The sequence below is a fragment of the Narcine bancroftii genome, chromosome 9 (genome assembly GCF_036971445.1).
Source record: "Narcine bancroftii isolate sNarBan1 chromosome 9, sNarBan1.hap1, whole genome shotgun sequence".
NCBI classification, from domain to species: domain Eukaryota; kingdom Metazoa; phylum Chordata; class Chondrichthyes; order Torpediniformes; family Narcinidae; genus Narcine; species Narcine bancroftii.
Window position 1 is genome coordinate 105,924,590 of NC_091477.1, and position 21,707 is coordinate 105,946,296.

The 21,707-nt window shown below is 39.3% G+C and overlaps 1 protein-coding gene and 1 long non-coding RNA gene across 2 annotated transcripts in view; both read right to left on the reverse strand.

Annotated features, from left to right (window-relative positions):
• Positions 1 to 13,673, reverse strand: part of LOC138743051 (NLR family CARD domain-containing protein 3-like) — a 29,841-nt gene extending 16,168 nt beyond the window's left edge. The window contains exons 1-7 of the mRNA XM_069897878.1: positions 13,569 to 13,673; positions 13,451 to 13,471; positions 8,754 to 10,497; positions 6,613 to 6,699; positions 6,181 to 6,351; positions 5,597 to 5,767; positions 1,742 to 1,858 (exon numbers count right to left, since the gene is read on the reverse strand). Of these exons, the coding sequence (XP_069753979.1) occupies positions 1,742 to 1,858; positions 5,597 to 5,767; positions 6,181 to 6,351; positions 6,613 to 6,699; positions 8,754 to 10,497; positions 13,451 to 13,471; positions 13,569 to 13,602 (2,345 nt within the window). The 5' untranslated portion in view covers positions 13,603 to 13,673. The remainder of the gene's footprint in view (positions 1 to 1,741; positions 1,859 to 5,596; positions 5,768 to 6,180; positions 6,352 to 6,612; positions 6,700 to 8,753; positions 10,498 to 13,450; positions 13,472 to 13,568) is intronic.
• A 7,145-nt stretch (positions 13,674 to 20,818) lies between these two features.
• LOC138743054 (uncharacterized) overlaps positions 20,819 to 21,707 on the reverse strand; it is an 88,835-nt gene continuing 87,946 nt past the window's right edge. Inside the window, exon 2 of the long non-coding RNA XR_011344623.1 lies at positions 20,819 to 21,157. This is a non-coding gene — a long non-coding RNA (uncharacterized lncRNA). The remainder of the gene's footprint in view (positions 21,158 to 21,707) is intronic.

The following is a 21,707-nucleotide window of genomic DNA, read 5'->3' on the forward strand; positions in this document are numbered from 1 at the left end:
AATGGACAAATGTAAGATACGGAATGGTTAATTATAATTTTTTACATCAATTATATTTGACTCTGGAGAAACTGAAAAAAATATGGGTTTACCAATTCAGATTTATGTTTTAGATGTGATTCATGTATTGGAACTTTTTTACATGCTGTTTGGACTTGCATTAAAGTTCAACCATTTTGGAAAGGAATTAAAGTAGTTTTGGAAAAATTGTATAACTTTACATTACCATTAGATCCAACAATTTTTTTGTTGGGTAATTTGATTTCATTGAGGGGCTTAGGTTTGGATAACATTCAAAGTGCTTTTGTACGTTTGGCGTTATCAGTAGCACGTAACTGTGTTGCGAGCACTTGGAAAGACAATTCAGAGATTAATATACTACATTGGCACAATGAATTGAAAACTTGTATTGTTATTGAAAAAATTACTTATTATTTACATGATAATTATTCTCTTTTTAGCAAATGGTCTCCGTATTTGGAATATATGCATTTAGATATACTTTGAATTGTTCTCAACATTTATAATTTTTAAATATATATAATTTATATTTTTGGCTCCCCTTAAGAGAGTTGGCTGAGGGGGTGGGAGGATGGGTTTGGGGTTTATCTTTGTAAAATCAATTTTTGATGATTATTGGACTGTTATTTTAAGAAAATCTTTAAATAAAGTTTGAAAAAAAAATGATCTGGATGATAATGTGGTAAATTGGATCTTCAAGTTTGCAGATGACACTAAAATTGGAGGTGTTGTGGACAGTGAAGAAGGTTTTCAAAGCAGGCAGATGGATCTGAACCAGTTCGAAAAATGGGCTGAAAAATAGCAGATGGAATTTAATGCAGGCAAGTGTGAGGTGTTGCAATTTGGAAAGACAGACCAAGAAAGGACATACATGATAAATTGTTGGGCATTGAGGAGTGTGGTAGAACAGAGGGATCTGGGAATACAGATACATAATTCCCTGAAAGTGGCATCACAGGTGGATAAGGTTGTAAAGAGAGCATATTGGCCTTCATAAATCAAAGTATTGAGTATAGGAGTTGGGATATTATGGAACAGTTATATAATCATTGGCAAAGCCAAATTTGGAGTAATGTGTGCAGTTTTGGTCACCTAACTGCAGGAAAGATATCAATAAGATTGAGAATGCAGAGAACATTTACTGGGATGTTGCCTGGACTTCAGGAACTGAGTTATGGGGAAAGGTTAAAGAGGTTAGGACTTTATTCCCTGGAGCATAGAAGAATGAGGGGAGATTTGATAGGGGTATTTAAAATTATGAGGTGGATAGACAGAGTAAATGTAGATAGGCTATTTCCACTGAGGGTAGGTGAGATATAAATCAGAGGATATGGATGCAGACTGAAAGGGCAGAAGTTCAGGGGGAACATGAGGCAGACCTTCTTCACACAGAGAGTGGTTAGAGTGTGGATGAGCTGCCAGGTCAAGTGGTGAATGCAGGGTCAATTTTAACATTTAAGAATTTGAACAAGTACATGATGGGAGAGGTATGGGGGCCTATGGACTAGGGAAGGCCAGTGGAACTAGGCAAAAACAGCACAGGGCCAAAGGGGCCTGTTTCTGTGCTGTAATGTTCTATAGCTTTTTGGACTGCTTATGCAAACCATTTGAGACAAATGCAAATTCACAGCCACAAAAACACATCCCTACACACAAGAACAAACATACAGATCTATTTTTGTGCGAACAAAAACTGTGAATGATTACAAAGTTTCTTTACCCCAAACTCTGTAATGTGCAATTTTTGTCTTTCAGCAAACTGCAGAGATTTTCAATTCCAGGAGCATCTTCGTAAGTGCCCATTATTCCAAAATCAAACTCAAAAATAGAATTCAACCTAAAGAGAACATAAATTAGCTTGATACAATTGTTATTATTTTAATACTTATTTGGGATTTGATTTCACCAGGAAGGCCAGCATTAATTGCCCATCTCTAATTTCCCTTTCAAGGTAGTGGCCCTTTTGATCAAATAATCCAGAGGAATAAAAATGATTGAAAACAAATACAAGATAACATTTACAATATGAAAGAAGCAAACTAGTGTTCACCAATTTGAATTCAAATTCTGTTCTTTTGGGCCTTTGAAGTTTCATTTACTGTTTGGTTTGAGATCATTAGGCCATATCTTTATATTGCTTTTGAACTTATGAAGGTTTTTTATGCATATTCAGAAATTACATTAACAAGCTATTTGTTATTTCATTTTCAAAAGTTAAACCAAATTGAAATTGCAGGGCAGTTTATTGAATGGATCAAAAATAATCCCAGACATTAGTCACAGAATCTGGAAAGTTTTGCATGAAATCAGAAAAAAATATACAAAGATCAGATAGATGACTTCAAAACTGGACAGAACTTTGATAGAAAGGAGAAAAGCTATTCCATTAGTTGTTGCCTGCACGAGTCTCAGGGAAAATTATGTCAGAGGGAACATAAGATTTTGTTTTTACATAGCATTTTCTAAACATAAATAATGGAAGTTTTAGAAATACACTTATTCTTACATTAAAAGAGTTTTATAAATTCTGGCTGGTTTTAATGGAAGTGGCATTACTGTGGCAACTAAATTTGAGAGAAATGTGGAAAGAAGAAGGAAATAACTGTTTGAGATTACCAACATTAAAATAAACACACAAGCTGGGTGTGTGATTTTTGCTGACAACGTTGATATCTGGAGCCACTGCTATGATAATACTTATACTTAGAATGAACATTAGAACATTTTCATTTATATAAGCTAGAGAAACACAAATTACAGATGCAGGAATCTGGAGTGAACTCATGGTTCAGGCAGAATTCATTTGCAGAAAAGATCAGTCAACGTTTCAAGTTGAACGTTTTTTAATCAAAACTAAATAAAAAGGGGACTAGACTAAAAGTGATATTGGTGAACATGCACTTTAGCATATCCAAGTTTAAAATTCAATTCAGCGAAACTACTACCATCACTGAAAACAATCATGATTTATATAGCAATGGGTTCATGGAGCTACATGATAAACTTGAATATGGGCTCAAAGAAAGTGATGCTGTTAGAGATTGACCAACGCCTGGTCAATACACCAGCAAGCAATAATCTGAGAGGCTGGATAGGTTGGGACTTTTATTCTCTGGCATGTAGGAGGATGAGGATAGATTTTAAAGGCATCGATAAGCTAAATTATGAATTAATTTTAAGGAAGAGTTTAAAAGAGATAGAGAGAAAAGAAGTAGGATGAACGTGAAGCAAAGAGGGCAACGAGCTGGCAGTCCAACCATGGGGCAAAGTGGTGGAAAGACAATCTCAATGACACACAGAAAATTGTGTGCATGCTGCTGTATGTTTGTATGATAGGTAGAGCGGGATGGTAGGAAAGAACTGTTGAACTGAATGGATTTTAAAAGAGATTGACTGATTAGGCCATAAGAGGATTTGAACCCAAGAATGATGATGTATTGTGGGGCACCTCAAGCCCTGAATATAAAGATAATATGTCATTGGATAAAGAGTTCTACAAAATGGAAACTGGCTCTTCTGCACAACTTGTCCACACTGACCAGATTGTCTACCTCAATTAAAGGTTCATATCCCACTAATTCTCACCTATATTTGTATCTGCCTTCCTTTGGCTTGGCTTCGCGCCGAAGATTTATGGAGGGGTATGTCCACGTCTGCTGCAGGCTCGTTGGTGACTGACAAGTCCAATGCGGGACAGGCAGGCACGGTTGCAGCGGTTTCAAGGGAAAATTGATTGGTTGGGGTTGGGTGTTGGGTTTTTCCTCTTTTTTCAGTGAGGTGGGCTCTGTGGTCTTCTTCAAAGGAGGTTGCTGCCCGCCGAACTGTGAGGCGCCAAGATGCACGGTTGGAGGCGATATCAGCCCACTGGCGGTGGTCAATGTGGCAGGCACCAAGAGATTTCTTTAAGCAGTCCTTGTACCTCTTCTTTGGTGCACCTCTGTCTCGGTGGCCAGTGGAGAGAGCTTGAAATAGAACACGATCTTGGGAAGGCGATGGTCCTCCATTCTGGAGACGTGACCCACTCAGAGCAGTTGGGTCTTCAGCAGCATGGATTCGATGCTTGTGGACTCTGCCAACTCGAGTACTTCGATGTTGGTGATGAAGCCATTCCAATGAATATTGAGGATGGAGCGGAGACAGCGCTGATGGAAGCGTCTAGGAGCTGTAGGCGATGCCGGTAGAGGACCCATGATTCGGATCCGAATAGGAGCATGGGTATGACAACGGCTCTGTACACGGTGATCTTTGTGTGTTTCTTCAGGTGGCTGAAGAGTCTGTTCCAGACTCTTTTGTGTGGTCTTCCAAAGGTGCTATTTGCCTTGGCGAGTCTGTTGTCTATCTCATTGTCGATCCTTGCATCAGATGTCTTTTAAATGTCATAATTGTATCCACCTCTCCACCTTTCACTGCCAGCTTGTTTCGTATACAAATCAGTCTCTGTGTGAAAAAGTTGACCCTCAGATCCCATTTACATCTTTCCCTTCCCCCTCTAGTTTGACTCCCCGACCAAAAGTCGCAGCCTATCCAGCCTATCAGATTATTGCTTAAAAAGTACTTAGACATTCTTGCAATGCTAACTTTGATTTTGTATATGGACATTCTTGTGGACAACTGGAAGAATTAGAAATCGTCCATAACAAGACTCGATCATAAACCCTGGAACCTTTTAGTGCAACCCCTATTTATGTATTCCTTTTCTTTTTGAAAAACCTCTGTCCTTTCTGAGTTGAATCTCTTTATATCCTTTTGTGAACTTCCCTGTGTCAAGCCAGGAAGACAACTTAAGTGTTGTACTCGGTAATATATTTTCATCCAATAATTATTAATCTATAATCTATAGATAAAGAGCAATTGTGAGTGGAAATAGTGCCTCCTTACACATCAAAGTTTGAGATTTTATGAACTTCTCCATCAGAATACATCCATGATCCAAAGACTCAACAGAGAGTATCTTTTTTAAGCTGTTTTATCAAATGTCAAGAAATGTGGGATACTTGGGATAAATGAATAAAGAATTAGATTAGAGCTAGTCACAAATGTTTACTTTTGTTAAAAACATTCTAATGTAGAAATGCATTTTAGTTTGGCTGAGTTCATTCCTTTTGTAAATGAGGAAGTTTCAAGCAGTTCTGAAAGAAAAACTTTAAAATCCTGAAGTGTGCAGACAGAGAACAAAGAGGGAAATGTTCGAAGAGTCAAGAACCAGGACACATGAAATAATGGTGTTTTGCCAGGGCAGAAGTGAGTTGGATTCAATTGTGGCTGGGTTTGGTGTCTAAAGCTGCAGAATTTTCTAGATGGTGGGGTCCAAGCAGGGACAGAGGCTTAGCTAGATTGATCTTTAAATAAAGCTAATACAAATTTGATGGACTGAGTGGCCTCCTTCTGCCTTGTAACCCTTCTGGCATTCTGCAAATTTTTAGTACTCAAATGCTCACATATATTACGAAGTTGACAAGAAATTGGCAGTGGATTTGTTCAATTGTACACTGAATAATGCGATTGAAATTGTTTTACATTCTATAAAAGATGAATGCTAGTGCAAACATCACTGACAGTAACAGTGGTCACATACCCAAGCTTTTGTAATTTACAGTTCTCAGTCTTCAGTGCCTCACATACTTGCTTCAAGCCTTCCTCACCTATTCTATTATTACTTAGATTTAGCTCTACCAGGGTCTTGTTTGTCTTAATCATAGAGGCCAAGTTCTCAGAACAGCTGGGTGTTAGTTTATTACCACAGACTCTGGAAATTGAAAAAAAGGACAAAATACATATTACATTTTTGGAAGCATTGACTGACACCAAAGTATCTGACCACACAAAGTTCAATTTAGTGCATTTCTCCTCAGACTTTCCTATCTTGGAAGCATTTAATAGTTTAAATAATGTTTTGCTCTAGTCACCTTCTGTAATGATCAGGTCCATAATAAACAACACTGGAAAATCAACTTGGATCCTTTGCTCATGCAATCACATTTTTTGGGGTTTCGATTTTCTTTAAATTTTGCAATACTCAGAATTAACAACATAATCGCAGATTTAAAAAAAAATAATTTCAGCCTTATTTCAAAACCAAAACTGTATAATAGTTAAAAGCCTTTTGAATATAAATGCATCTTACTTTAATTTTCAAAAAGCTTTGAAATCATTATTTACCTCAGGATTTTCAGTGCACAATTCTCATTTTCTAGAGCACCACATAATGAGCTAATTCCATTATCTTGCAAATTGTTATCACTCAAATCCAGGAATATTATGTTGTCATTAATATTTAGAATTTCAGCAAGCTGCTCACAACTTTTATGTGTCAGATTGTTTCCATCTAACCTACACAATAAAAAAGAAATAAATTAGAAATGTGAGGAAAATGCCATTCAAGCACAGGAAAATTCCTTTTGAAAATTGACACTGACTTGAAATGTGAGGCTACATTTCACAGCTTGGCCTCTAAATATTTCCAGGGTTTGCAGATATTTAATTGGTGAAAGGTATACACAGGATAGGCTAGCTCATGATTTTGTGCACTATGTTTGTAAATGAAAATATGTTTGTTATAATGGAAATATGCTTCAAATTAGACATTCTTACTTCAGATTTTGTAATTTGCAATCCTGGCTTTTCATCACATCAGAGAGTATTTTCACCCCAGCATCTCGAATATTGGCTCCAGATAATCTAAATATGAATAGATTTAGTGGCATAATTTAATAAGTGTTCCATTGTTTTCAAAATTACATCTCATTTCAGAACATTTGCAAATATGTAATACAGTACATTCATATTTCACAATTTTTAGTACTGTACTACATCAGCATTTCAATTTTACCTTTCCCTATAATTCCTGGGTTTGTACATGGCTTCCAGACCCTAAGTTAATTTTGGCAGCAAGGTCTTAATCTTGACTCTGAAGAACATAAGAACAATAGCTTTTGGCCATGCTATCCCTTCTGCCATTCTATAAGGTCATTGCTGTATACCTTCACAAATGCCATGTCCCTGATTTAAAAATTAAGTAAATTAACAGTTTACTGATTTTTTAAATTGCATTTGAAAGCACCAAGTGACAGACACTTCACAGCTCACTTGAGAATTCTGAGGAGTCACCATGCAGAGATTTATTTCCAGCAAATGGCTGATCTCTTCTTTGATGTCTGTGATCTTTGAATCTGCATCTACCCTTGCACTGCTTGTTATAATTTTCTACATTTCAGTGGCATCACCTTTCATCCAAGAGAGTACGGTGCTATACTTCTTAGTCACTCCTCCATACCATTCCAATAATCTATCTGCTGATCCTTCACTGTATTCACTCCATTCTTTGTAATACTGAAAAGAGTGATACATCCTTTCTTAGGGAGAGGTTCAGACCTGTAGACAATATTCCAGATGACGTCTCACTAGAGCATGGTGTAACAGGATCATGATGTCTCTATTTTCACTAATATCGACTTTGTGTAAAGACCCATATTCTATTTGCATTCCTAATTTCTTGCTGAACCTGTATTTTAACATTAAGATGATTTGAGTATAAAGGTAATCTAGATGTTTAAACACCAATGAGAATTATTGTCACACCATTTAAAAATAATCCTATTCCTTTATGATTTTTCTGCCAGTCATTGACCTCACATTTTTCCACATTGTATTGAATCAGTCACATTCATGCCCATTCATTTAACCTGTCTGTATTTTGGTGAAGTGTCTGTGGGTCCACTTTAGTGGTCATTACGCTACCCAGCTTTGCATCATTAATAAACTTAGATTTATTACACATGATCTCCTCTTCAAACTCATCGATACAGATCAGACTTGGGCCAGCACTGATCCCTGTAGAACCTTGCTAGGCACAGGCTTTCAAAACAAACATGTCTAATTTATTTATCAACTTCATTAATAAAGGGAAATAATGGAGGTCTAGGCTGAATGAAGAGCCCAATGAAATTAGAACCAGTAAAGAATGAGCATTGGAGAAATCAGAAATTAATGAGGATGATGAATCATCAGGGCTTGTATTCTAGAGTTTTGAAGGAAATGGTTATGAAATTAATGATGTGCTGGTTATAATTTTATAAAATATGATAAATTCTACAACTATTATCACACCATGGAAGTTAGCAAAAGTACAGGTACACAATCCCTTATTCGGAACTCTTGGGGGACAGTGTGTTCCAAATTTCAGATTTTTCCAGATTTCGGAAAGCCAGATTTAAGCCCACCCGAATTGTGCTACCGTATCCATCCCCACCCCCTTCCAGTCGTGCTGCCGTCTCCGCTCCTCGCCTGCCTGACTCGCGTTGCCGGTCTCCCCCTCTCACCCGCCCGACTCGCGCTGCCGGTCTCTCCCCACTTGCTGGATTTTGGAGCTTTCCGGATTTTAGTTGTCCAGATAAAGGATTGTGTACCTGTATATCCATTAGTTAAGAAAAGAGAAGGGGAGGAAAGGAGAATTATAGTCTGGTTATCCTAATATTAGCAGTAGAGAAACTGTACGCACTTTGGTGCATATTGATTAAACACCATAGTAAAGTTCTAGGTCAAGCAAAGAATAACATTATACTGGTGTTAGAACATTGAACGCATATCAAAGCAGACAGAAAATGATTGGAGTCACTGTTTGACAAACTGATATTGTTCAGAATTATGAATTGGACTCAGCACAACAAGAAAATTACAGCTTTTCTTTAAATCCATAAGATAATATTATAAAATGTACTAAAGCAAATACTCACTTTATCTCTGTGAAATAGTTTGCAATGAGAAGCAATCTTTGTATGCCAGCAGTCGGCAGTTTGTACACTGAGAGGTCCAATTCTTGGTAGTTCATCTCCGACATTTGCAAAAATAAAGCTAGCGCTGAGCATTGAGCTGGTGAGAGAGTTCCAGAGGTAAAGGTTCCAGACTTGAAGGCAGCCTTTATGTCATTGAGGGCAGAGATGTCATTTAATTCATTTAAGCAGTGCAAAATGTGGATGGTTTGCTTGGGAGGAATATTCATCTGCAAAATCTTTTTCAAGTATTTAGCAATCTTCTTTGAGTCGTCTTTGGCTTTGTCATCTGTCAGAAACCCTTTTAAAAGCTCCTGACTTTTTTTTGTTCCCAGTCCAGAAAGGAACCTGATAAAAAATTCCCCGCATTCTTTCTTACCTTTAACTGCATTCTCGAAGGCTTCTTTATATATCTCGGAGTAACTGAGCTTGTCAAACAACTTAAAATGTTTTCCATAAGGATTCTTTTTTTCATTGTAAAAAGAAAGGAAAATGTATAAGGCTGCAAAATATTCTTGTATGGCCAAATGGACAAAAGCATAATTCGTTTGACCATTGTTCATGCTAATCTCTTTGCAAAGGCCACCACAAACTAAAGACAGGTCAATTTTGTTCTCTTTCAGTTCTTCCTCCGTGAATATAACTGGCTGGGTACTGTCTTTGGAGCTCATTTCAAAAGTTAGCTTCCCCAGTGCAAAGACTGAATCCCTTTTGGACTTCAGGATGTAAGCACGCATACCTCCCTTGACATGTTCATGCTTTTCCTGCTGGTATACAATCAGATAAATTAGGAATTGAGAATAGACGTCCGTTAGTGTTTGGGGTACTTCATCGTTTCCTGCAGAACTCAACACAGCTTCCAAAACAGTAAATAGGGTACTGCAAAAAGCAGGGACTTTGCACATAAAGAATAAGCTCCTGTGTTTCTTTACAACTTGGATCATTCTCTCTGCCAGATGATTCTCTTTACATCGCATGCGGAAGTAATCTTCCTTGTCTTGATCTTTGAAGCCATTGATTTCCGTCATCCTAGTTATGTATACATCAGGAATGTCATTTCGGGTTCCAGGCCGGGTGGTTATCCAAATGGTAGCCGAAGGAACAAGTTGCCCTTTGATGAGGTTGATGAGCAAAGTAGCAGGCGAGACAGCTGTGTTGACATCCCGACATACTATGGATCTGTTAAAATCTATGTTCAGTTCGCCATCTGACAGGCCGTCAAAAATAAACATGGAACGGATTGACTCATTTGCCAAAATGCTTTCACAGTTTTTTATATGTGGGTAATACCATTTGACAAGATCAGGTAGACTAATTTCATTTTTCTCTGTGGACAATAAACTAAGGTCACGGAAAGGAATCCTGAAGATAAAGTCATATTCGCGCAATGCAGCACCTGTTGCCCAGTCATAGGTGAGTTTTTGTACAAGAACTGTTTTTCCAATCCCAGCTATTCCCTTCGTGACTACAGTCTTGAAGGCTTTCGGCAAGTCAGGCAAAGGCTTGAAAATGTGATCAAGTTCAATAAATTTTTGGGAAGCCTCATCAGGATTATCATTGCTCATGTCAACCTCAATGATGCTTACATTCACAAAACGTTGAGACAGCAGGACTGAGCTTCTCCCCTTTTCCCCATAGTCTATTATGTACTGAAATTCATCTCTTAATTTATTTTTGTGGATCAATTTGAGATTTTTCAAATCAGCATCTATGATGGAAGGTAAAAGTAGTGTTCAAAAGCATGTCACTAAATAGCTTAGGCTTAATTTGGATAAACTGTCAAACATGGTTATTGCAATCTGAAAAACTGTTCCAAAGAGGTAGTTTCTTTTAAAATCACAACAATTTGCATTGAGGCAGGTCATTTAATTTTAAAAAGGAAAACACAAGAAATTTAGAAAGGATAGAGGTAAAAGATAGGGAGGGTAGTTTGAGTCAGGATCACAAAAGGACTAGTTTAAAAAAATCGTGGATTGGGGAGGCATGGATGTTGACAAGATTTGCAAGAAGTGGAGATGTGGTTGAGGACCTGTTTGTGCAGGCAAAGTTGGGAGAGAAAAAGGGACACATTACAGGAGATGAATTGGACAATGAAGGCACAAATAAGGATTTTGGTAGCAAAGACTATGAGGTAGGGGTAAAGGTGAGAACTTTATGTAAGTAGATGGAAGCAGACTTGGAGTAAGTCTGAAAATAAAAAAAAATGCAGAAGTCTGTCAATAAATCAGAAAGCAGTGGAGGTAGTCAGCATGTCAGACTGTATCTATGGAAAGAGAAATGTAAAATTTTAGGTTAAAGACTCTTTGTCAGAACTGGGAAAGAGAGAAAAACAAGTTGTTATTATTAAGTTACAGAGAGGGTGGGAGGGATAGGACAAAGGGAATCATCTCTGATATAGTGAAGTCAGGGTGACTGGAGATAAACTGTTGATAAGGTTATTAGATTGATGGGGTTTTAAATGAATTTAGAGAGCGAGTGAATGCCAAAAAAGAATTAAATATTGTGAAATGAGGACAATGAGAGAGAATGCAAACAAATGAACATTAAATGGAGAGCTGAAGGATATGCCCAGCAGTTCAGGCCAAACTAAATTTTCATTTTTAATTTAAAGATATAGGCCGGGAACAGGCCCTTCTGGCCCATGAGCCTCTGCCACACAAATTCACCTATTAACCTTCAAACACTGTAGGTTTTTGGATGGTGGGAGGAAACCAGAGCACCCAGAGGACACCTATGCAGGCACAGGGAGAATGTACAAAATCCTTATAGACAGTGCTGGATTCAAACTTGGGATGTCGGCACTGTAATAACATTGCACTAACCACAGTTTTAATATTTCAAATGGATCACTACAACAGAAATGACTCATTTTGATAAAAAGAGAGAAAATGAGTTCTAAAGTTGTTGAATTTGACATGTCACCCATTCCTGTGTGATTGAGGCCTCTAACATGCTTATAATCATTTCCAATGCAATCTTTTTGTTTAGCACATCATCTGTGCATGTTGCAGTTTTCTATACTTAATATTAAATCTAATATCTTCTGGGTACTTGTGCTCCCTGTTTGGATAAGAACTGACTAGTTCTATTTATTTTATTTATCTAGACATTTAGCACGATAACAGGCCATTTCAGCCCACAAGCCCGTGCGGCCCAATTACACCCCATTGACCTATACCCCTGGTACATTTTGTTGCCATTTCCAATAGCTCGGCATTTCACAGCATTTACATTCCTTTGTTTGTATTTTTTTCCCCCTTTAAATGTCCTCACAAACCAATCCAGTGGATAACTTTACAAGCAGTTTATTCCCAGTCCAAACCTGGCCTCAGTTTTTCTGAGATAATTCATTGGCCCTTTCTATCTTTTCACTACCTTCTCAATCACAAAAACATGTTCTCACTTTTCCAGTTTTGATGAAAGCCTTTCAGTCTGTGAGGAGAGGTAATCAGTTTTTTTCCCCCTCAGGGTAGAAGTGTCAAATACTGGAGAGTACAGGTTTAAGGTGAGAGGGGGAAGTTGAAAGATGATTTCCAAGGCAAGTATTTTTAAACAGGTCAATGAGGGCACAGGCACGGAGGGCCAAAGGGCATCTTCCTGTGCTGTACTGACCTATGTCCTATGTATCATTGAAGTTGCTCCTCTTTTCACAGATCCTGTCTGATCCGAGACTCCACACTTTCTACTTTTCTTAGATGTTGTCTTGCTGTGCGATGTGAAGCTCGGCATCAAACATTCAGTCTGATGAATTGGGTGGGGTTCAAAAAAGAAATTAGATCCTGTGGTGGTACTCCACCGGCCTACTGCAGGGGGCAACCTCTGTACCTGCAGGAGTGTAAGGGGACAGGACAACACCTGGCCGGCTGTCAATCAGTCGGCCTGAATGGATCAAGCCCCACCCGGTCGGGTGTCAATCATCCTCTGGGATATAAGCCTGCGCTGGCCTCCCGAGGCCTTACTCAGTTGCTGTAGCCACAGCCAGCCTGGCTCTGTGGAAGTCTTTGTGGATTAAAGCCTGTTGTACAATCTTTATCTCTGGTTGTGTCTGATCCTGGCTAACAGTGCACCACAAATTTATGGGGAATTATCAATTGGAGAACAACAATGTTTCATGCCTGAGCATAAAGTCAAACATCTGCAAAAGAAGTGCTTATCAGCTCTTGGACTGTATTCATTGGAGTATAGAAGAATGAGAGGGGATCAATACTGAAGGGATTGGACAGAGTAGATGTAAATAAGATGTTTCCCTTGGTGGGTGAGTCCACGCAAGAGGGCACAGTCTTAGAATTAGAGGGTATCCATTTAAAACAGAGATGAGGAGAGGTTTCTTTTGCCAGAGGGTGGTGGATTTGTGGATTCGTTGCTACATAAAGCTGTGGAGGCCCAATCATTGGGAGAGTTTAAGGAGATTGATCAGTATCAAGGGATTTGGGGAAAAGGCCGGAAATTGGAACAGTTCAGCTCATGGTGGAATTGCGGAGCAGACTTGATGGGTCGATTGGCTTGATGTTGATCTTGTGATAGGTGTGAGCTGATAAAGTCACATTTGAAACATACAATAGGTTAGAAAGTAACAGAAAGAAAGAAGATTCTAGTTAAAAAGAAGCTTACATATTCTGTATTTGTAGATCATAGTTCTAATTTGCAATTTTAACACTTACTTGTAAGTTTTTTTGTGGTTCCTGGAAATTAAAGAAAAAGTGCCTTGAATAATTTATCCAAAAGTAGAAAAAATCCAATTGTACGCTAAGCACATGTGCTGATAATTAATGAAATTACCTCCAAAGTAGTTGACGACAGTTTTGTTGCCCATGGATACTGATTGATTTTGGATATTGGGTGCAAACAGTTTTCCACCATGAGTGACTTTTTGATGAGTCTCAATTTTGTTGCCTGTATCATATTAACAATTTAAAGTAATAAATTATCTAATTGCAACTGGATTATTCTCAAGGAAATAATTGTCTTTCCGATTATGTTCAAAGCATTCCTATAGTTTTCTGTAGTCATTGCAATTTTCCCCAAGAAGCTTCAAAAGCACATTTTCCACTAACATTCTGGACCCCAAAACCTAGCAGCAATAGATATTCACCAAGACAAATGGTTACTTAAACAAAAGTTGCTTTTAATTATCTTTAAACATGGAAACAGAATCACACTTTAACTTATCACTATTAATTTAACTAACCTAACTTAAACCCCCCTTCTAATTCTAAGCACACATGTCTGTGTATGTTAGTTCAGAAAAGTTCTTTGATTCACAGTCCAATCTCACTTTTCATTCCTCCAACTTCACTGGTATCAGGCAATTCTTATACTCTGCATGGAATTTAACATTTATGAAGTTCACCAGGCTTTGGTGCTTAAAAGGTAAATGGTTACCACTCAGGAAGGTTCTTGTTGGTTTTCAGAGAGAGAGATTTGTTGTTCTTGGACACAACTTGATCCCTTTTAATCAGCTACATCAATGTCTTGCCGAAGAAACTTGCTCCATCGGGGTTTTCCAGATGATGACCTTTTTCTTTCAGGTCACCACTGAGTTCCTTTTTGTTTCTCTTAATTTCAAAGGGCCCCCAGGAGCTGCCCTGTCTGGCTTGAGCAGAGCTCCAGTATTTTAAATGAAATCTGTTTTAAAGTGTTTGTATGTGACCTACACTAAAAAAAACCTGCCCCACTTTATCTCCCCAAATCATATCTATATATATTATAAAACACAACATAATCTGTCACAGTACCTACATGTGTATAGTTCCATTATGTGACTCCAAATAAGTTCATAGTTAATAGGCAAATACATTGTCTTATAAATATATTTATTGAATTCTTCATTGACTTACCTGTTGCCATAGCGCAAGTCTGAATTTTATTTCAATTCAGAATTCGAAATGTAAAATTCTGAAAGGAAAAATAATCACAAAGGAAAAAAAATGTTTTTAAAGAATCCTTTTATTTCATTTTCATCATTTCTTTACTTATAATTTGGACTAGAACACATCTGGAGGCTGTGATTAACCAACTGAGCTGTCACTGAGATTTACCACCTCTTACAGGTAAATTTGAACTGTACATCTCTGCCTGGATCTAGAGTTATATTGATTCTGAACCTCTTAGGTAGATATTCCTCAGATCACCAATTACAATCCACTGCTGTATTTATGACAAAATGGAAGGACTTTCCTTGATAGAAATTCCACCTCCTTTCTTCAAGTAAAAAGCAGCAGGCAACATGAGCAGGTTCAGGGATCTACAGACGGCAAAGAGTGAAGTTGAGGAGTTATCAACAAAAGAACAAAATTTGGCAAGACATCTGTGTGTGAAATATTTACCCTTTGGGTCTTCTTTAATTTCCACTCCCCCCCCCCCCCCCCCCGTTTTAAACCTGACTCCTCTGGTTCTAGACTCTTCTATCTGAACAGTAATGAGCAAAGCTTTCAGATCTTCTATTTTGTAAGCAGGAGGAAAAATATCAATCTCTGCCTTAAATTCTCCCATTGACCTGGCTTCCACGATGGCCGGTGGCAACAAATTCCACCGATTTACCACCTTCTGGTTGAAGAAGTTCCTCTGCATCTCTTGTTCTAAGCAAAAGCCCTTCAATCCTGAAGTTTTCTCCTCTTGTCCTAGACACTCCCACCAAGGGAAACAACCTTTCCACATTCGAAATGTTTCAATGGGGGTCCCTTCTCATTCTGTTCCATCCACCATATTTCAGCAGTTGCGCCGGAAACTTGGCTATTACCTGGGTGCATGGTCCTTCAGTCGACTGCTATCTTCTGCAAACATAGGAGAATGAAGACTTCAGACAAATCACTGGGGCTCACCAACAAGCACTTTGATGCTTGGATCGCTCAGTGAAATTAATGTTCCTAACCATGTCCTCCACAATCTGGCTTATACCTGCAGTAGGAGGAGCATGAAGAATGAGGAGGAGGAAGAATACGAAGAGTGAGAGGAGGAAGAATACGAAGAGTGAGAGGAGGAAAAATGCCAGGCCAAGGAGGAGGAGGTAGTGGTGAAAATAATGAAGGAGGTGGAGGAAAAAGAACCGGATCGACTGTAAAGTTTACTTTCTGCATGACTTGGAAAGACACCACTCTACTAATTTGGCTTCTTTTAGGCCCTTATAGATGGGTTTTCATTATGTGAGCTCTGTAGCACTAATGAAACCTTCAATGCACTTTTAAATCTTGTCCCTCTGAATGGTGCCAATTAAATGACAGCTTAAAAATATGCAGGAATTTATTGGTATAAATCCGTCCACAAAATAGATACACTATTATCCAGCAAAATTTAGTGAAGCACTGCAAAAATACACCATGCATTATAAAATGTAATACAGGGATAAATAAAAAACGCAGAAAAGGAGGGGGGGTGGGGCATTTTGGTGTTTCTTGGAGTTCAAACCTTTTACTGATGTTCTCACCTGTCTTTTTGATGTTATTGTTTCCACAAGCATCCAACATCCACCCAATTTAAGGAAGCATATTTGAGAAGGGCAATGACCCCATCAACTTTGACATCAAGCCGGAAGTTGGAGATGCACGATCAATTCCACAAAGTCTGAAGTTAGTGGAACTGATGGCTTTTATTAGCAAGAGATGGACAGCATCCCTTGTGTTGTTGGTTCTCCCTGACCCGGACTTGAACTGGGGGCAGGCTTGTGGCATGACAGCCTTTATGGGGCATAAAAGGGGAGGAGTCATGAGCTGGCCAGTGAGAGCAGGGTCGAACATAAAAGGTCATATCATTTATATACACAATAGTGGTTTCACCACATTCACCCCCTCTTTTAAAATGAAGTCCCAGTGCGGTGCAGTTAGGTGCCCTCATGTGCATTCTGTCCGTTGGCCTCCTTTGGTGTTGTGACTGGTGTGCTCCCGTCCAGGATGAATCCATATCGCTGTGAATGTAGCGGGGGTATCTGAAAATGGTGAACAAGTAGCTGCAGTCATGTCCAGGCAGGGGATAACAAAGGGGAACTGTGAGTACTCATCGATGATGTTAATGAAGTACACATTGTGGTTCATGGAGGGTAGGGGTCCTTTGAATTCCATACTCAGACATTCAAAGGGGTGAATGGTCTTGATCAGGGATGACCTGTCAGGCTGGTAGAAGCCTGGTTTGCACTCCGCATAAACTCTGCGATTTTTGGTTAGCATCCTGATGTCCTTAATGGGGTAGAGGAGATTAAAGGCCTTGATGAAGTGAAAGAAATGGGTGATCCCAGGGTGGCAGAGGCCATTGTGCAGTGCCTGTGACCGGTCCATCTGCGCATTGGCACATGTCCCTCAGACAGGAGGTTAGCAGTCTCGTTGAGTTTCCGGGCTGGTACAGTCATAGTTGTAGGTGGAGAGCTCAATTCTCCACCTCAAGATTCTGTCATTTTTGATTTTTACCCCCACTGCTGATTGTTGAACATGAAGGTGACTGCCCGTTGGTCAGTCAATAGGGTAAAATGCTCACTGGCAAGGTAATGACTCCAGTGCCATACTGCTTCGATGATAGCCTGGGCTTCTTTCGTGATGGAGGAGTGACAGATCTCAGGGCCCTGGAGGGTGCATAAAATAAATGCCACAGACCTGCCTGCCTGGTTAAGTGTGGTGGCCAGGGCAAAGTCCAATGCATTGGTCTCTGCCTAGAATGGGATGGATTCATCCACTGTGTGGCCTTTGCGATGTCAGCTTTGATAAGGTCGAATGCCTCACGGGCTTCTGCTGACAGGGGAAAACGGTGGCCCTGATGAGAGAACAGGGCTTCTCCGAATAGCTGAGCACCCACTGGGCGTAATAGGAGAAAAACCCCTTTTCAAGGCGTTGGAGCAGTGAGGGAGTGGGAGTTCTAACAGTGGGCGCATATGGTCAGGGTTGGGGCTGATGGCTCTATTGTCCACAACGAAGCCTTGTATAGCCAGATGACATGTTGAAGACACGTCCCTGAGTTGTATGTCAGATTGAGGCATTTCGCAGTGTGGAGGAATTTTTGGAGATTCTTGTCATGGTCCTGCTGGTCATGGCCAGAGATGGTGACGTTATCGAGGTTTGTCAAAGTGGCTCGCAACCCATGTTTGTACATGATTCAATCCATCTCCCTTTGGAAAATGGACACCACATTTGTGACTCCAAAAGGGACACTCAGGAAGTGGTACAGTTGACCATCTGCCTCAAAAGCAATGTACTGTCAGTCCTTGGGGTGAATGGGGAGCTGGTGAGAGGCAGATCTAAGGTCTATGGTCAAGAACACCCAGTATTGGGTGATCTGGCTCACCATGTCAGAAATATAGGGCAGGGGGTATGCATCAAGCCGGGTAAACCTGTTGATTGTCTGGAATAGTCTAGTCAATGACCATCTGGTGTTTCTCCCCACCAATCTCGTGTCTCAATCAATTTCCTGAAAACCAGTGCAAATACCAACAACTGACAATAGCCCTGAGAATTGATAGATAATTCCCTATTATTTTAGATGTTGATTTCTTAAGGCCTTGAACCACAACAATTGTAAACTCTTACCTGTTGGCAGTAAATAATTAATAATGGCTCCAGTTCACTTCAATGATTTGTTCTGAAGTTCAAAGCAACATTGTCTCATTATTTGTCAATATCCTCTCAGTGGTGGTAAAACAGCACATATAAAAAAATTCCTTGCAACATCATGGGAACTCCAAACTTACCAATAACAAGAGCTTATCATTGCCCAACACCATAGCACCAGGACAGGTGACCATTCAATTAGCTAGTTGAATACATCAAGAGATTGGCCAACATAATTGGTTAAAAGTAGGAAAAAAATGGCTTATGAGGCTCTCTCATGCAATTGGAATTCCCATGATTTGCTTCTTCAGTTTTACCCGGTGTCTGGCCATGGTTGGGAATACTAGGGGATGGTCTCGGGGCTGTGGCAAAATCAGTTCCACATCCACACAGCTGATTTCAGATGATGTGCAGAGATGGCTGGCAACATTCCCTTCATGAATGGAGAGATGAAAATGGAAGTAAACTTCTACTGGCTGAAATTAGAGAGGAAAATATCTGGTGCATAATATAAAACAACAGGCTCAAAGACTGCCTCCTTAAATTAGGGAGACGTTTTCATTCATATTAGTCACTGTCCTGTCTTTATTATCTTTTTGAACTAAAACAGATCAATAGAATTGAAGTTCGCATTGTTTTATGATCATGTTCAAGTACAGTAGCTTTCATGTTTGGCAGAATCCATCAGACTTTGTCCATTGAAATAATTTGATTTCACTGGCAACTTGATGCCCATTTGATTGGTGGGAAGAGGCTGCTATTTGTTTTTGTATGGGTCTGTGTGTTACCCAGACAGGAAAGGGCTCTAATCCAGTTTTGTCAATGGAAGGAATGAAGAAGGTTGGGTTGGCAATATTAGTGGCAAAAATAGTTCATAATTTATGTGATATATCTGAAGGAACGTATACAAAGCCCCCAATCCTATAAAGTTATATACATAACTTAAGGCCTTTTCATAGTCGGCCTCTGCATGGAAGCTGGCTAAAAGCTTCACATTTCACATAGGCCCAGAAAAGCCTGCTCTGATGTTCCTCTTTCAGCCTGGAGGCAGCTGGGGTCTTGATGTGACATTCAGGAGGGATGGCTACTGGGCGCCATGATACCATACATATGTGCCAAGCAATGGCTACTTTGTTACACATTATCCCCCATGCAACTGGAACAGCTCTATGTTTCTCAAAATGGTTTCAGCTATGTGGGGAATTATGGGTAGGGTAGACAGCCATTGCTCTGCCATGTATTGAACTGGTGGTGCTAATGAGTGGCCCAGTGAGGTGCTGGATGCTGGAGTGGCCAGCGGAGATGTCACAGCCTGGCCGCCTCTGTCTTGACAGCCCCGTCGGACACCCCTGCCCTGAGGGGGTCATGGAGGGAGAGAGAAAAGTGAGATGGGTCGTGGGCAAATGACCACTTGCAGCGGCAGTACATTTATGATGTATGGTGGAGTGCTCTGCCTCGGAGAGGGATTGGAGTTGGCACCTTGGAGCTAGTCGGGGAGCATTCATAAAGGTGTTTTCCGATGTGAAGGAGGAAAATCTCTGCCTTTACGTTTGGATTTTTTGGTTTATGAAGTGGCCTTTAGAGAATTTCTCACCATGTTTTATCAGTACCCCTGGAGTACAATCGATATCCTAAATCAAAATTACATTCTGGTCTGAGTCAACTGGATAGGATGATATAGAGCAACAAAGGCAAAAAGTTCTGGAAATACTCAGCAGATCAGGCTCTGGAGAAAGAAATGGTTAACATTTCAGGTTGATGACCTGATGAAATTGTCCGTTGAAATTCCTTGACTTGAAACATTGACATTTTTTTTCTCCATAAATGTTGCATGACCATCTGGGTATTTCTCAGTTTTTCAATTTTTAATTTAGATTTCCAGCGTCTGCAAAATATCATTCTATTTCTTTGCACAGTTTGCTTGCAATCCCAAATACTCCTGCAACGAGTGGGAATAAAATTCCATCCAAAACTGCTTAATGTACCATGGTCTTGTAATTTTCATGCACTACAACACACAACTCTTCAGAAAATAGCCTCTATTAATAAAATGGATTAAATAAAAGTAAATAAAGCAAAGATTTAACTTACCACAAGATGAACTCTTTCAAGAAATGTAATCTTTTAAGTATTAACCAAGTAGACAACCAATCAATTCATCAACTTGTTCAAATATCAAGAAGTTTGCCACTGATGTCTAGAAAGAACATGTAGATATTTTTCTCTGGCTAGATTTGTCAAGCTTAGTTATAATTCTCGTTCACGCATGCTGTAAAGGTTATTAATTAACTCAATTTACATCTCAAGGGCCACTATTTTATTGCAATTTGTATAATTGTTTCTTGTTAAACTAATTTGCTCCTCAGTAAAAAAAATGTTAAGTTCAAAGATTTTCATCTCTGCATCAATAAAATTAAAGATGATTAATTTTAATTTTCTACTTGTTGACACCTTGGAAAACAAATTTACTAAAAGGCTTGAACCATTGCAAGCATAAAAGGATTTGAACTGGTTTAACAATTTATTAATACTGACTCAGATCTTCTTACTCGAGGCCAATATTAACGTAAAAATTTCACTTCATTCCCCAGTGGAAATGTTGGATTCTGATGCTGGTATTGACCAGTGGCATTTCCTGCTCATTTGCCTGTTTTCGAGATTGCCTTTGTCCTGTGCTGGAGCTTGATATGCCCCATGATGAGCCTCTTGAAGCACTTCATTGCAATGGATGCAAGTATGACAGAGCGGTAGTCACTGAGGCACGACACAGATGATCTCTTCGACATGGAGGTGGTTTTGAAGCATGATGGGTCCATGGTGCTTCTCAGGAGGAATACAGACCTAATGCAACAAAAGGGAAAAACAAAGACAGGCAAAAAGGTCACCATGGATGTGGAGATTGAGAGTGTAGCCACACCTACTGGCAGGTCTTAAAGGATTGCTCCTAGCCAAACCAGGTCATTTTGGACTGGTCGACCTACTTGTGATATGCTCCAGTCTTCTAGTTAATAAAAGCCTTGGTTTGGGTCAAAAAGTCTTTGGTTCTTTTGACGTGCTCTACAGACTCTTTAATAAATTGTTTAAAGTTAAAAAGAGAGAAATATCAGTTTTAAGAAGTTATGGTCAAAGCCAACTTCTAGTATATCTTCTTGAGAAACTATTTTTCCCCAAAGTATAAAATATACATGAAACACCCTAACGAAGTAATTTATGACATTTTATTGTTACAACACAGATACATTGAACCTATGCATGTTAATAAATAATCTTTACAATGAACAATTATAAAGTACAAACAGAGTTAAAATAGAGTTGAACCCTGTCTCGAGATTTACATATATGGCTTGTTTTTCTCCTTCAAAGCTATTTCTTTGAGCCACTTTTCTTGCCA